This window comes from Volvox carteri (genome assembly GCF_000143455.1).
Source record: "Volvox carteri f. nagariensis unplaced genomic scaffold VOLCAscaffold_25, whole genome shotgun sequence".
Taxonomy (NCBI): domain Eukaryota; kingdom Viridiplantae; phylum Chlorophyta; class Chlorophyceae; order Chlamydomonadales; family Volvocaceae; genus Volvox; species Volvox carteri.
In genome coordinates this window covers 462044-476925 of record NW_003307568.1, presented here as the reverse complement: position 1 = coordinate 476925, position 14882 = coordinate 462044, and the positions used below count along the sequence as shown (strand labels likewise).

Below are 14882 nucleotides of genomic sequence, written 5' to 3'. Positions count from 1 at the left end.
GTTGCTGCTGCCGTTGCTGCTGCTGCTGCAGTTGGGCGCTGGAGGCCCGGCCGTTGGCTGGTTGCGGCAGGCCCCGCCCGGAGCTGCCTTGCCCCTGGACTAGTCCCTGTCTTTGATGACCAATCACCACGACGGGACGAGCAGCTGGCCGCGCGGATGGTGGCGGCGCAGCCGCAGCAACGTCTACAGATTGGGCGGTAAGGGCTTTGAAAGTGAATGAGGTGGCGTGCGGTGGCGTGAGGAATATGTTGATGTAGCGGTGGGGATTGCGGCAAGTGGGCGTGGCGGGTCGAGATGGGTCGGGGTGGCCGGGAGGAGGCGTGCGGGCCTCGTGGGTGCAGGGACGCGTAGGGCGGGAAATGTTTGTTGGGAACGGAAGAGGCAATTCGCTTCGTCACATTGAATGTGGCTGCAACTGTGGTGTTGGTGTTTAGACGCAGTTTCCTTGCTGCTACCGTGGTGTCTTTCCTCCGTTGTCTGCGATGACACGAAGAGATACGAATGGAACGTCGTTTGTTGGTACTCACTTGAATGATGTGACTTATACGAAACCTCGTAGGGTTGCCATGGATGTAGGAGTTGCAAGGCAGCCTGGCTCAATTGTGGCGCTTGCATTGCTTGACCAACGGTCGGCTTGAGGATACGCCAAAAGGCGCAACCTGTGGCGAGTTCAGTAGTTAAAGCGTAATGAAAATCCTCCTCGCTCAGATAAAAGACCCGTCAGTAGCCGTGCTTCAGTCCGTCAAATTGTGTTAGGGCTTGGGACATAGCTTGCCGTTGTCAATTCATATTGCCTATGGAAAAAGATGAATCATATGTTAAAGCTATGGATGAAGCGCCCCTTCTTTGTTAAAAAATGCAGATAAGCGCCCGACGGCGCGCTACGGTGTGACACAGGAGCGTACAAAAGGGCTCAAGCAACCACAAAAAATGAACTGGTTAGGAAATGACGACATGCTGTGAAATGTTTCGCGTTGTCCTTTTCTCTCATAATCACGCCAGTATGTAGGATAACTTGTTGATGGAGACGGGGCGGAGTTAAGAGTGGCTTCAGGCCGTAAGGTCACATCCGCTATGTGAGGAATTCCCAAATCCATGTATATCAATGCAAGGAGCCGTATGTTCATGACACACCTTAGGGCGGGGCTGTTGGAGGGTAGAAAGCTGTTTGTCGGCCGCCGGCACGGCCGCAGCAAGTGGGCCGGTGAGCCAGAAACCGCCGCCGGCGCGAAGTATGCTGCGGACTCGCGTAAAGCTGCCCAACCGCCTCAAACTACAACACTTCAACTATTTCATATGGTCCTTCGCTAATCAGTTGCAAAGCGGCGGGTCCCTTTGACACTTTCCATTGGTCTCCGGTTCGTGGGTTAAAGTTGGCTGCTACAGGTTGGGCTTTCCCAATGCAATAAAACTGCGACTGTTAGTGAAAAACACAACTCTACAGTCTTCAATCTATTTGGCGGCGCCCAGATCGATCAAAACTAAGGGTGGGCGTACTGAACGTACTAAGGACACGTGGGCCGCAGGCATAGCCTAGATATAAGGTATCTGCCTAAGCAGTTTATAGAGAATCTTTAGCAGTGCAAGTCAGAAGTTCAGGGGCGTACCGCCAGGATTCTCGCCGCTAACGCCTGGCAGACTGTGTTGCTTCAGAAACATAGAACTTCTCCGCCAAGAAAATGGCATTAAAAAATGTAACAGAGCAAAATGCAGAACCTCGACTGCAAAAAGGCGGGATGAAGTGCCACAGCTGAGATTCCAGCAGCTGCAAAGTACAAGAGAGGAGTGCCCGGAAAAGCATTCCATTCAGGACAACCTGAACGTTGTGGGGTGCTCTGTGTAGCTTCATGCACATTCCTTCTCGTCTATGCAAGTGTATCCATCCAAGGAGTGAGGGTTCGGCCCCTCCGGACCCCTGGCTGTGCTGCTCACCACCCGCTGCCGATTCTGGATGCAACTTTCCAAAAGAATGCTGCGCATGTTGGCGGAGCGAGAGGTGCTTACTAAGCATGAGGTGGGCGCCGTTGAATTTTACGGATTGTTCCTGTAGCACTATGGAAAAGGCGCGCAAAACACGTATGTGCCTTGACTATGCCTCCAGGCGATGATTGTGCACGACCTGCGACGCCATAGCGACGATGCCGGTTTGCGGCGTCGCGATGGACAGCGCCAAGCGGATTGTTCGCGCGTCGTGGCCGTGCCGCCCTTTCCTCTTCATCTCATGGGTGCCCCCCTGTGGGCCTTAACACGCTCACTTAGAAACACATATAATATTTTATCATTCAGGCAGCCCCAGTTTACCAGCAAAGACCAAAGCTTAAAGGAAAGAGCTGAAGGTGTTGCAAAGCTCGACAGGGCTGCCCAACAGCATAAGCGACCAAGAAGGAAACAACAAAAAAACGACTAAATTCACAATCTTATAACGCAAAAGCAGATTTCGGCCTCAGGAAGATGTAGCGACCAAAAAGGCGGCATCAGAACGGTTGAGTTCTCCCAGTCCTCACAGCAAAATTCCTTCGACATCTCGCGCGCACAAGATTCTTTCCGGAAGACAGACCGCACGCATGTGAAAAACTTGTCTTCCTGTTAGGCGCACAGCTTCGGCATACCATTATATATGGTTAGGTGACAACAAACCGAGTAGAATCGGCACCCTCCACACTCAACTGACCGCCCCGCCTTTTTCTCAAGAAGTCGTTCCATACAAGTACACAAAAACGTCACACGAAGGGAGGGCCCTCTGATATGGAAAACACGGTAGTAGCCCTGTGCCTGTTGCGCCGAGCACCATCGCGTTCCATGTTGCATGTTATACAAAGCATCCATTCAGGTGACCCCCTATCCGCGACCTATCCGCACGCCCACCATCATACCTAATACCCCTGCGATCTACATCCCCTATACCACCCTTGCCGACATCGCCGCATTCCGCAGAAACCTGCCACTCCATTGCTGATTAATATGAAATCGAGCGACCGCACTTTGAAACCAAATACTCATTGGTCATTACCCAGCTTGAAAGTCACTGGCAAAGTCACACTGGCTGCTGCCTCCGTAACTCCGCAACTCCCGTAACACATTAGAGAGACAGCAATTAGGAGTTTATGACGGTCAGAGGTTTTAGAATCACCGGGTTCAAAAGCTGCACGCGGGAAATGTATTTCTTGGCCCACAATTGATTGATTGATGGATGGCCCCCTAAGGGCATTCTGTTCTTCGAATTGTGTCCCTAAGCGTGTCGAGCGCAGCGCACGTGATGCGCTCTTCCCTCCTGCCACAAGCAAAGAAGGGCCCCCGCTGCTGGCCACGGCATCGTGCACCCTGTGCGGTAGTTGCATTGTGCAACATACCGGTAAGCTATACCGGTAAGCTATAGCCGCGACCGGTGCAACTGCCCATGCAACCCTCCTATTTACCGTTTGAGAACGCGAAACGACCAAATGCAGTTATCCGCTGCTGCTGCTGCTGCTGCTGCTGTGGCTGCTGCTGCGAATGCGGCTGTGACGGCCCCCGTGCATGGTTCCGAACACCAAGGGAGCTCTTGGCCCTCCTGCTGGGAGCCTGGGCGGTCCTCCGCACCGTGCCGGCCCCCGCCTGGCTTGAAGTCACCGCCGCCGCAGCAGCAGCGCTAGCAGCAGCAGCAGCAGCGCCCGCAAAGGCCCCTGCATTAGTGCGCGGTGGCTGAAAGGGCCGCCGCAGCATGGTGTCCGCCCATGTCTGCCGATCCGAACCGGCGTCCCCGCCTCCGTTGCGAGGTAACGAGCCAAAGTGCCAGGACCCCTTTCCTGGAGCTTCTCCCACTATCACTACTTCATCACTGCCATCATCACTGTCACCGTCGCTGGGCTCGATACCTTCTCGGCTGCCGTCCGCGTCGCCACCGTCGATGCGGCTGGTGTGACCGGGAGGCGCCTGTGCGTCCACCGACCCACCACGTTTGTTTTCCAGTTCAGGCGTCGCAGCTCTTGGACGCAGCAACGGCGGCGTGGGGCCGTTGCCGTCCAGCAGTGCCTCGTCAGCATCTGTCGGCGCCGCCGCCTCATCCGCCGGCTGTACGAACACACTGGGACGGCACCTTCCCATGGGCCCCGTCGGTGCCGAGGGCGTATTAACCAACATCCCGGTGCGGCCGGCGGAGACGCGACGTTTCGGTGCACTTCTGATAAAGGCAAAGTCCGCTAGGGGTCTTACTGCCGGCGCCGCCGCGGCGGCAGCTGCTGATAGCTTGCCGACGGCGCCGGCGCCGCTGTCCAGCGAGCCACCCCTTCCCCGTTGCTGCAGTGCCTGTGAGGGCAGCGGAGAAAGCCGCCGTGCAATAACCGGCTGCTGCACCGCCAGGCTGCATTCCAGCGAGTCCAGCGCCCGTTTCGCCACCGCTGCAAAATGTGCCACGTGCTTGAGGGAGTGAAACCCCGCCGAGAAGCCATCACCTGAGGCCGCCGCACTGCCATTCGCCCTCACGTCTGCCGTGACCTGCACCTCGTCATCGCCGGAGTAATCTGCACCATCCGCAACACCACCGCCACCACCACCAGCATAGCCCATCACGGCAGTTCCAGCAGCCTGGGCATCATCGTCACCATCGCCAGGGCCCCGTAGCTCCGCACCAGCATCAGCGGTTCCGCGCACCCCGGAGTTGTCTGGGAGCCAAGGCTGCTTTAGCCCCTCAGGCTGTTCTTGTTCCTGGTGCTGGTGGTCGTGGTCGTGGCTGTCGCTGCCATGGTGCTGCTGGTCCCCCAGGTGATGGGCGATCACGTCCCTGCGTTGGGGATCCCAGGCATGCCCCCTGGCGAGCTCTGGGAATCCTCCTGCTGCTTGTCTAGGATCAGGCGCCGGCGTACCGGCTGCTGCTGCTGCAGCAGCCGGCCCTGTGTCGGTGTTGTCCAGGCTGGGGCTTTCCAGGCACACACCGGCTCCACCTCTCTCTAAAACCCCAAACTCCTCCTCTGCCGCCGCCGCCGCATCGACGCCGCCATGACCCATGCTACCTTGGCCAGCAGCGACATCAGTATCAGCAGTATCAGCAGCTTTTATTAGCCTGTTATTAGAAGCTTTGAATGCCTGTGTGCAATATGCCCGGGCCCTTGCGGTGTTAGGTGGCCGCTGCCGCCGCCGCCGGTCCCGCCACCGCGCCTCGCTGCGCTCCAGGGCGCGTGTGAACTCCGCCACCTCTGGGTCGTCGCTGCCGTCGTCACCGGTTTCACCATCAGCACCACCGTCACCTTGGTTTTCGCTGGCGTCCTCGGCTCGCAAGCCGCCGCCCAGACACGCGCCCTCCCCTTCCTCCCTTGTCCCGGGTCCCCGGCCCGCGCCACCAACACGGGTGCCGTCACTGCAGCCATGTAACGCTACAGGCTTCCAGGTCCCGCCGTCCAAGTCCGCCATCATGCCACACGTTCCCTGGGAGTCGTCGAAAGCACCCAGTCGCACGCCAAGGGCGCCAAGACTGGTGCCGCGTCCCTCACCCTCCGCCCGGCTTCGTGTCTCTACATGCATCCGCGAGTTCACCTGCAGCTCCTCATCCTCCTCTTCCTCACCACCGTCTCCATCCTGCAAAAGCTGGTGGGCCGACCGACATGCCAGCCGGAAGCCTTCACTTCCTCCTGCCGGCCCAAACCTGATGTCCTCCAGCCCCGGACACCCTGCTACTGAATCTAGCTGCCCAGGTCCAGATGCGGCTTCTGCCTGAAGTGATGATGGTGGCAGTGGATGAGCTTCAAGCATCGGGCTGCCATGCCCTCCGATGCCGGCCATGCCACCTTCTTCTGGCAACCGCTGTTGTTCTTGCTGCTGCCGTAGCTGTCCGCTGCCGTCACCGCAGAAGCGCCGCCTAGCCGAGGGATGAAGCAGCCTCGGCAGGCGCTGCCGCGGTGGCGCCGGTGCGGCCGCCGCCGCTAGGCTGGCGCCCGCGTGCGCCTTAATGGCCGGGAAGAGCCGGCGGATGGAAGGCGCGGTGCGGTGTGGCGGCAGCTGCGGGAACGAGGCCAGCTTCAAGGGGCTGGTTACTTCAGCCTCACCGCCATCCTCCTCCTCGTTGCCATCGCTGACCTCCTCGTTACCGTGATGTTGTTGGACTGCACCGCAGGCACGCTTGTGCCCGGGCAGCGCAGCGCGGGGCAGGCGGGGAGGTGAGGCCCCCAACTCCTCCTCATGCTTCCAGGGCGACAGTGCCGCCACACTGCCGCCACCACCGGCGCACTGGATGCTCGCAATTGGATACTCAACCGCCGCCCTATCGGGTACAGCATGTGGGTCTCCTTGTCCTTCCATATCCAGGTCGTAGATGCTGAATTGGGGTGGCGGTTTAGGCAGTGGCTTCCTGACTCGGGAAGAGCCGCCGACAGCGGGTGTGGATACCGCCGGCGCGGCGGCAGAGGCACCGCTGCCAGCGCGCAGCCCGACGCTGACAAAGCCCGGCGCATCGGTGACGCCGGCAGCGTCACCTTGGCCATACCGTGCCAACGGATTAGGCCCCGAAGTCGTTGTACGGGTCTGGAAGTCAGTGTCCTGTGACATTGGGTGACCCAGGGAGGGGTTACAAGATATAAGAAAGATATAAGATATAAGAAAGGGGGCATCATCGACGCCAGAACGCATAGCGAGTAGATTTAAAGAGGTCGTTGGTCGTGATGGAGCTACAAGGCGGTACAAGGAGCTGCTGGTTCACGGGTCCAGCGTAGGCTTGGTGGTAGGGCCGGTGCGGGTCAGGGTCAGGGTCAGGGTCTGCCAGCATCGCCGCATCCGCGAGCTGCAGGCCAGGGTGTGGACCGATGCGGATTAGCTCCTTCATGGATATGCCCTGGCGGCGTCGTATTCGAATCCGGTTCATGTCCGTAATGCCCACGGAGTGCTTTCCGGCTTGCCACACCTGCTCAGCACATCCCCACGCATCAACGGCACAGCCCCGACGCGCCCAAAGACACCCTCCAGTCACCCTCCAGCCAACAAGTCAAGCCAAGCTGAGCAACTCAGGGCACCAAGATATGGGCGCTAACGATGCCAAAATCGTCACTACCAACGTGGCTATGGACTGCAGAGCCACGCCCCTCCACAACGAAGCGATTGCGTGGCGGCAGATTGGCGGCTTCCCTACCGGGCCGACACTGCCAACGGGCTGTTCGCCGCCGCCAGCGGTCGCCACCGCCACCGCAGCCGCTGCAGCTGCACCGCCCAGCACCACAGGACCGGACATCTGTCGCCAACAATGAAACGCCGCCAGCGCGCCCAGGACCTGGCGGCCCGCTCCGAAGCCACCGATGCTGCCGCAAGTGGTTCCGGCGCTGGCTGTGGGGCCCGAGCCCGTGGTGCCGCCGCCGGAGGCGGCATGCAGCGCTGGTTGAGACTGGGGCCGGTGTCCGGAGCCCCCGGATGGCTCCGAAAACAAGGCCTGAACATGGCATTCCAGCGGAAATCCTAATTTATGTGAAGACGTGATGAATGAGGCATGGGGCCCGCGCTGCTGGCTGGCCAGCAATGCACCAGTTTGGTTACCATGTACATCTCGTACTGGTGCTGAAAGAGGATGTTAGGTGTGGCATCTGGATTTTTGGCTACAACAAAACACACAGCCCGCAGGTCCCACCACCACCCTCTGCTACAAAATGTGCCATTCCTCACCTCCATCGCCAGACGCGCAGGTGCCCGCGACCTGCCGGCCATCTGGCTGCCGCCGCCGCCGCTGCCGCTGCCGCCAGCAGCCCGCCACGCCGTGCCCCAACCTGCTCCCTCGCAACCGGACGTTACCTGGCCGTCGTATTGACTGTCGTACTGGCTGCCGTACTGGCTCCCGTCACGCGTTGCCGTTCCGGACGGCGGGTGGTCGAGCAGGTCCGAGTCTGCACCTGAGCACCAGCCGCGCGTATGGCCCTGCACTCATTACGAGCGATACCACCCCACCCCACCCCACCCCACGCCATGTCACGTTACGTAATCAGAGGAGTGCAACATGAGATAGGCGCACACACGTGCGAGTGAACGTGTAGCGCGACCGCATTCGGAAAGCGCCTTGTAGGAAGTGCACGCAGTGATAAAAGGTTCAGATGGTAAAAGGCTTGTGCAAAGGTTTGTTGTCATGTTGGGTACGCAGGAGGCGGTACATGGGGACGGTGAGATTGATCGGTGAGATTCACGGGTTGCTTCATGGGTGGGGAGAAGCGAGAGGAACTGGGCGGGGACAGTGATGCGCTCCCGTGTTGGCATGCGGTGTACATGATGCTTGCAAATCCACATGGCACAGCTACCAACAGTACCAGCGGTCCGTCGCAATCACATCCAGAAGACTTCATTCTTCCGTGCCTCTCTACCGTAATTGCGGAACGACACCATAGGTGTGCTGACCCAGAGAAGCGCGGCTACATCCGTGCCATATCTACGCTGTTGTTGTGACATCCAGGAACAAGGTTGTGGTTTAGTTTAGTGCATGCTGACATGCTCGAGGAAAAAGGAACGGTTCTGTCGGACACTCAGCCCGTGTGCCCACACATGCAGCAGCCATAAATCGGTCCTCAGTCCGCCCCCATGTACCTGGCTGCTAGGGCCCGTGCGCTGGCTGCCAGGCGCAGAGCCCAACGGTCCCGCAGCCGCCGAGACCTCCTCACCAAGACCGGCCACCGCCACCGCCGTCATCACCCCGCCTCTGCCCGATCCCTGCGAGCCGGTGGCACCGCCACCGCCTGGGCCGTCCACTGCTGCAGTACGGCACTCGGCCCTTGAAGGTATACGGTCCTGCGATTCGGGCTGCGAAGGCATCAGGCCGTCTGCGGCCCGAGACCCCTCTGCCCCTGAGCCCCCTCGCCCTCTTGCCGCTGCCACAGAGCTGCAATGGCGAAAACGAGAAAACAGGCTATCACTGCCAACGCCGCTGCCGCCGGCGCTAGCGGCGGCAGGGGCAGGAGCAGGGGCAGGGTGGCGGCCGAACCGCCGCCGCTTTGCACTGGGCGGTGAGCAGCCGGTGTCCTGCAAGGCGGCGACCCATGGGTCAGCGAACGGTTTACATAAATAAATAGTTGATCATCATCAGGAGCAGCAGCAGCGCAGAGGAGCAGGTGCTGCAGAGGCTACGACGGAGGCAATGGGGGGAAAGGCGCGGCAGCGACAGCAGGAGGAAGAGGATGGCGAGACTGGGGCACGAGACTGGTGCCACAAACGCAAGCAAACACGCTTGGCCCCGTAGCTTGGCCCAGTGGCAGGACAGGACAGCTAGGCACTTAGCTCTCCCCTTCGTAACCTCCGCCTCTGTCGTCCGCCTACTTTTATGCGCACCAGAAACCACAGCGCCAGCGCAGCACCCCATCGCCCTCTTCCTGCGCAAAAAAACCAAAATGCAGCCCCCATCCCTCCCCCACCTCCTCCTCCTTCGCCGCCGCCAGTTCGAAAATCCAGCACACACCTCCTCGGCATCTTGACGAACATCCTCGCCGCCTCCGCCGGCGCCCACAGGCCCCCCCCGGCCGCCATCTACCAATTCATCCGCGGCCGAAGTTGCAGCAGTCGCAGTCGCAGTCGCCGCCGCCGCCGCACCAGCAGTAGCACCCTCCTGCGCGGCGTCCCCCGCAGCTCCCCCCAACGAAACCACCTGCAGTCCGCTGCCACCACAGCGTTCCCCGCCACCATCATCGCCGCCGCCACCGGCTCCCTGGCCCAACCGCTGGGCCCCCTTTCCCTCCACATTCACCCCACCCCCCAGCTGCACGTGGTGACGAAATGGCTGACTGGCTGCCGGATTCGGAGCGAAAAAGTACCGGTCGATGCGGCCATTGGGCGGTATCGGCGGCTTGTTGCTACCAGCTGAATGGCGGCCTAGGCGGGCTTGCTGCTGGGACAGGTGCTGCTGGCGATTGTGGTTGTTCGGGTGGATGCAGTGTCCGTGAGATTGGCTCTGTTGGCCGGGCCCTGGGGGTATCCCCCAGGAGACCCGATCCCCCCCCTGGCTGCCGGCCCCAGGCCCTGACGCGCCGCCATGTCCCTGGGAGGGTCCTCGCTGCTGATGCTGCGAAGCAGAACCCGAAGACGGTGGTATCGGCGGTGGCGGGTGCAGCAGCGGCCGCAAGTGACGCGGCGGGTGTGCGCAGCCTCGGTAGATGGTGGGCAGGTCGAATGGTTGCAGCGTGCTTGGGTCCAGTTCACCTGCGTGTGTGTGCAGACAGGCGCAGGCAATGGCAATGGCGACGGCAAAAACGCAACAACAGCGACCATATTGGCGTTAGGCAACGAAAAATGCAAGTGATGCAACATTTATTCTTGCACTGCAGCGGAGAATCTTTTCGGAGAACCTTCTGAAAAGCGCGCATGAAGCCACGGAGACACCGCTGAAACTCGCTCCATGAAACAGGCTCCTCCTGCAAATCTAGGAAGACTCCAGCACAATACATCCGGAGGTCAAAATGCATCTTCTTTGTTAACTCTTACTCCCAAAAGGAAGACGGGACTGACTGGGCCTTCATTTTTGCTTTTCCTCAAATTGGTCTAAAATGAGCCGCCGCGACAATTCACAGCAGCCCCCTGCTCCCAACAGCGCACCTCGCACGCTGCACCAGCTTCCTTGCAACCCTGTATCACACGGCACGGCACCGCACAACCCTGCACCCACCCATCGCAATCCCAGTCGCCACCTCGGCTGCCATGGGCGGCCCAAGGAAATGAAGCGCCTCGCGCTCCGGGCCCTCAGGCGGCAACGCCGCCAGCACCAGAACATCTGCGGCGCCCAAGCCGCCAGGCGGCAGCGGACGCAGGTGCGTCAGCGCACGCGCGATGGGACAAAAAACCCGCTGGTGGCGGAAGAGCCAGAGGGTACGCTGGAAGCGGATCTCGTAGCCAGGAGGCGGAGAGGTGCCGTTGAAATGCAGGTTGCGGACGACCTGCGACGACGACGCGTTGAGGCGTCCAGTAATGAGGCAAAGGCATGGGGATGTATAAGCTTTGGAGTGCGAGCTGCGCTTCACAGCAAAACACAGCAACTTGAGCTTAACTGGGAAAGAAAAGACATGACATGACGTGGGCGGAATAACGCGGTCGCAAAGGAAAATGCTCCGCGAGATGGCCCTCTCCCTAAGCACTTAAGCGCGGGAGGCAAGTGCTACAGTCACATTTTACTAGGAGAGAAACCCTACGGGCCTCTCAGCAGCCTAGCCTAGCGTAATCCCCCATCCGCTGACGCTGACCTTGACGAAATCTCGGTGCTTGCGGATCATGGCATGCGCCTTCTTGATGCCCACCCCAGGTATGTTGGGCAAGAAGTCACAGCCCGCCAGGATGCACATCTGCACGGACAGGGGGGGACGGGAGCGAGGACATCAACAAAATGGGTGGCAGCCACTAGTGACGGCGACAGCGGTAGCCCGTGTGTGGTGTGTGTGTTGGGGGGGGAGAAAGGGCGGACGGTTGGTGGCTCAGATCATCTTAACACGCCTAAGCCCGTCCAGCCATCCCCACAATCTTCCCGCATTGCGTCATAGGTCTGAGCTGGAAACCTCTTTACTTCCCAGCACAAATAACGTCCCCCGGGTCCATGGGCCACATGGGCCGCATGTTAAGTTCCTTCCTAAACCCTAAGTTCCTTCCTTGTCGCGGCGTCCGTCTGCAATCTTTTGACATGAAAGAGCCCGACTTCGCGCCATCCCAGCCTCCTCTGTTCACGGTTGAGACTACCACCACCTATCCTCGCCCAAAGATATTTCACACCGACCTGCAGCAGCATGTCGTGGTTGAAACCCGCCATGTTGATTTCCCGAACCAAAGGAAGATCCGACAGCATCACCTCCTCCCCCGAACCACCGCGGTCCAACTTGTACAGCACCCGGGGGCAGCCGTACGCCAACATGTCACTGTCCTCTGTCAGCACAGCATGCACGTCGCCACGCAGCGCCAAGTACGACATCTGCGCGTCGGCTTCGTACGGCGCCACCAGGCACGTCACCTGGCGTTCGCGGAGGGCCTGCGCGCATCAGTGCAAGCAACCGAACCAACACGTGGTGCGCCAGCGCGAGTTGGCTTGGCGGGCGAAATACACACACATCGCAAGTCCTGCATCGCAAGACTGAGATGCGAGGCGAGAACAAACAAGGAGAAGGCAGTTTGCCTACCCGGCGGGGTTACGACGCAGTTAAGAAGCAGAAGGACGAACCTAATCCCCACCGAGTTGAGACGAGCCGTGATGGTTTTTGGTGCAAGCCTGGAAACGTAGGCCTCGGTTATGCTGTGGGCTGTCGGTTCACGTTCCCCAAAATCCCACGCCGGTAGTCAACCCTCCGCTTCTTGCATCCTATGAGACCCCCCCCCCAGCACCACCCGGGTCTCCTAGTCCCCTATGGAGCCTTTACTGATTCCCCCGCATTCATTGTAAGACCGAAAACGCGGATTTCGGCAACACGGAGCTTTCGAACGAGGGGGACAAGCCGCCCCCCTCTTCTCTCAACAGCGCACCTCCATGACGACCTTGGCCATCCACGGCGCAATGTCCACAGCCCGCTGGTAGCACTCCGTGGCCGCAGCCATGTTGCCCGAGGCGGAGTGGGTCCGGGCGCGCTCTAGGGCCTCTCGCCGGCTCCTGTCGAACCAAAATGCAAAAGGGATATTCATGGAGGGATATTTATTAGACACATAATAGACACTACCAGACCTCCGGCGCCTCTTGGTGCGGCATATCTGTCGGAGGCCAGGAGAGGTGAGAGGGAGGACCATCCTATGTGTGAGTGTGGGAAGCAGAATAAGTTATGGTAGTGTGGATGGCGATAAACATCGTGTGAAGGAGTTCATCGTGAAGGACTTGTGTGTGACTGCAGACAGCTCAGTTCAGGAGGAGGTAATGTAAGATCGGGAAGCGGAGGAGGGAGCCGGGGCAGCGGAGGGAGGGAGCTGTGGATGAAACGTGCTGCTCTCGTGCGTGCCGCTTGGGGCCGGCCCTAGCGTTGCCTACGCAGCTGTGCTGTGAAGCGCCACGCATGATAAGATGGTGAGGGGGAGTGGCAAACAGCCGCGGAAAAGGAGGGGGGAAAGTGGCTACGCACCTTCTACGGCTATCCTCCTCGTCAGCCTTCATGGGGAGGCGGCACCCGTCGAAAACGACGATAGGAATGACTCCGTTGCCCAGGAGCATGTCGATTCGCGAAATAAAGTACCTGGTATATCTGCGTGGTTAACTCAGAGGAAGGAAGTGGCGATGGAATCAGGTGACTAGGGACATCTGAGGGACTGAGGGGAATGTGAAGTGACGGGAGCTGTGAGTGAGAAGGGGCATCCCAGGCACACCGACGAGCCCCGTCTAGACGAATGCGGGATGGGAGGACCAGTGCTTACCCATCGGCCCAGATTCCTTCGCATAGCTCGCGGCTGCAACTGTAAGCACCCTTGTGGAGCCACGAGTAACCATCTATGGCCACCTTCTGTCCACGGTATGAGCTCACATGCGTGGGCCTTGATATGCTTTTCAATTGCTGTAATAGGCCATTTATTCCCATCCTTGGCCAGATGACGACCTTCCCGCATCAGGGACATCATGGTCACCGCTTGAAAGCCATGACAGCTACACCGAAAACGTCGCGACCAGGCCGCATTTGTAAGAAGGTTTTGTTTAATATCTACATTATCGTGTGGTTAACCTCAGTTCGCAATCGCATAAATAGCGTCCTTCTTGAAGTCGGCCCAGCAGGCTCCAAACTGGCCGCAATGTTTAAAGGCATCCCTGCCAACGGATACAAGCATCGATCATGTCTGCATTTGGTTGTGATTTGATAAGCATAATGGGCAAGCGGCGCATCGACTGTGTACGGCACAGCGCTGTAGGACGCAATACGGCAATTGCAAGGAAGAAAACCTATCATCGTATTTGTCAAACGATACATGTCCTTGAGCTCATAGGGTGCATGAGACACAGGGCTTGCATTTAGACCTGGCGTGCCTCTGCTAAAGGCACACCTCGGCGCTCCTCTTTCGTATGGATCACCCGCATGGATGTATTTTCGTCCATGGTCATAGATAGGGGACTTGATGCACAATAGCGCGTTTGGTCCTTGCAGAACAACGAAAAGGGGGGGCTCGTCTGCCCCGAGCTAGGATACAGCCTAACAGAAGCCTCCCTGCTGCAGGGTCATAAACGAGCCAGCGAGTACATGTTTTCTGGGAGGCTGGGGTTCCCCTAGGATTGCCGCCAGACAACGCCAGACAGCTCCCATCTGTGGTTGCACGCTGGAGCTTTAGAAGGGATTAGGGTTGAGAATTTCTGTGCCGCTCATGCCTGCCGGCCAAGGCACCCTGCGCATCAGCAGCGCCCGCAGGAGAGCGACTGCTTCCACGACGCTGTCATGTTCCCGACGTGTCTAGCGATAATGAAGGCCAACTAAGGTGGTGTACGGCTTGGCGGAAAAGTTGGAGTCAACGGTCATGCGGGCACAACTAACCAAACCTTCACACTAGAGGTTTCTCCTCCAGCTAATGGAAGACCCTCTGGTATACAGACAGAATGAATGGCGTGACAACCGGCGTGACATCATGGCAGGACATGGCTGAAACCCATGCGGCAAAGCCGTTGAACGAACCACACTAGCTCCATCAGAATGCCTCATCCCATTCCAACACCCACAATGAACTGGAGTCGTCGGCTTCGGTCGTCCTGTAGAACTCTGGGATTGAGGCGGCGTTTGCTGCTGCTGCTGCTGCTCGTGCAGCGTTGAGAGAGCTCCAGCTTTGCATCGCGCGTGGTTGAGTTTACTTGCCGCAGGTCGACGACGGGCGAGCCAGCTGCGACGCTTAATCTAGCACGGAAGGCGGCTTCAGGACAGCTGCATTTTCGACGTTACCAGCTGGTGATGCGCATGCCATAAACTCCCAAACCCCCGAATGGAGTTTTAGGCGATATTTTACATAGGAATTGGATTGTCGAACGCAGA

The 14882-nt window shown here is 59.0% G+C and overlaps 1 protein-coding gene across 1 annotated transcript; it reads right to left on the bottom strand.

The window, feature by feature from the left end:
* Positions 1-10553: 10553 nt before the first annotated feature.
* Positions 10554-13454, bottom strand: fenB (nuclease, Rad2 family; the record flags this gene model as incomplete). The annotated part of the gene is made up of 6 exons (XM_002951624.1): positions 10554-10856; positions 11160-11258; positions 11684-11932; positions 12421-12544; positions 13005-13124; positions 13294-13454. 6 exons carry the CDS (start codon positions 13452-13454, stop codon positions 10554-10556), a joined length of 1056 nt encoding a protein of 351 aa, XP_002951670.1.
* Between the last annotated feature and the right edge of the window lie 1428 nt (positions 13455-14882).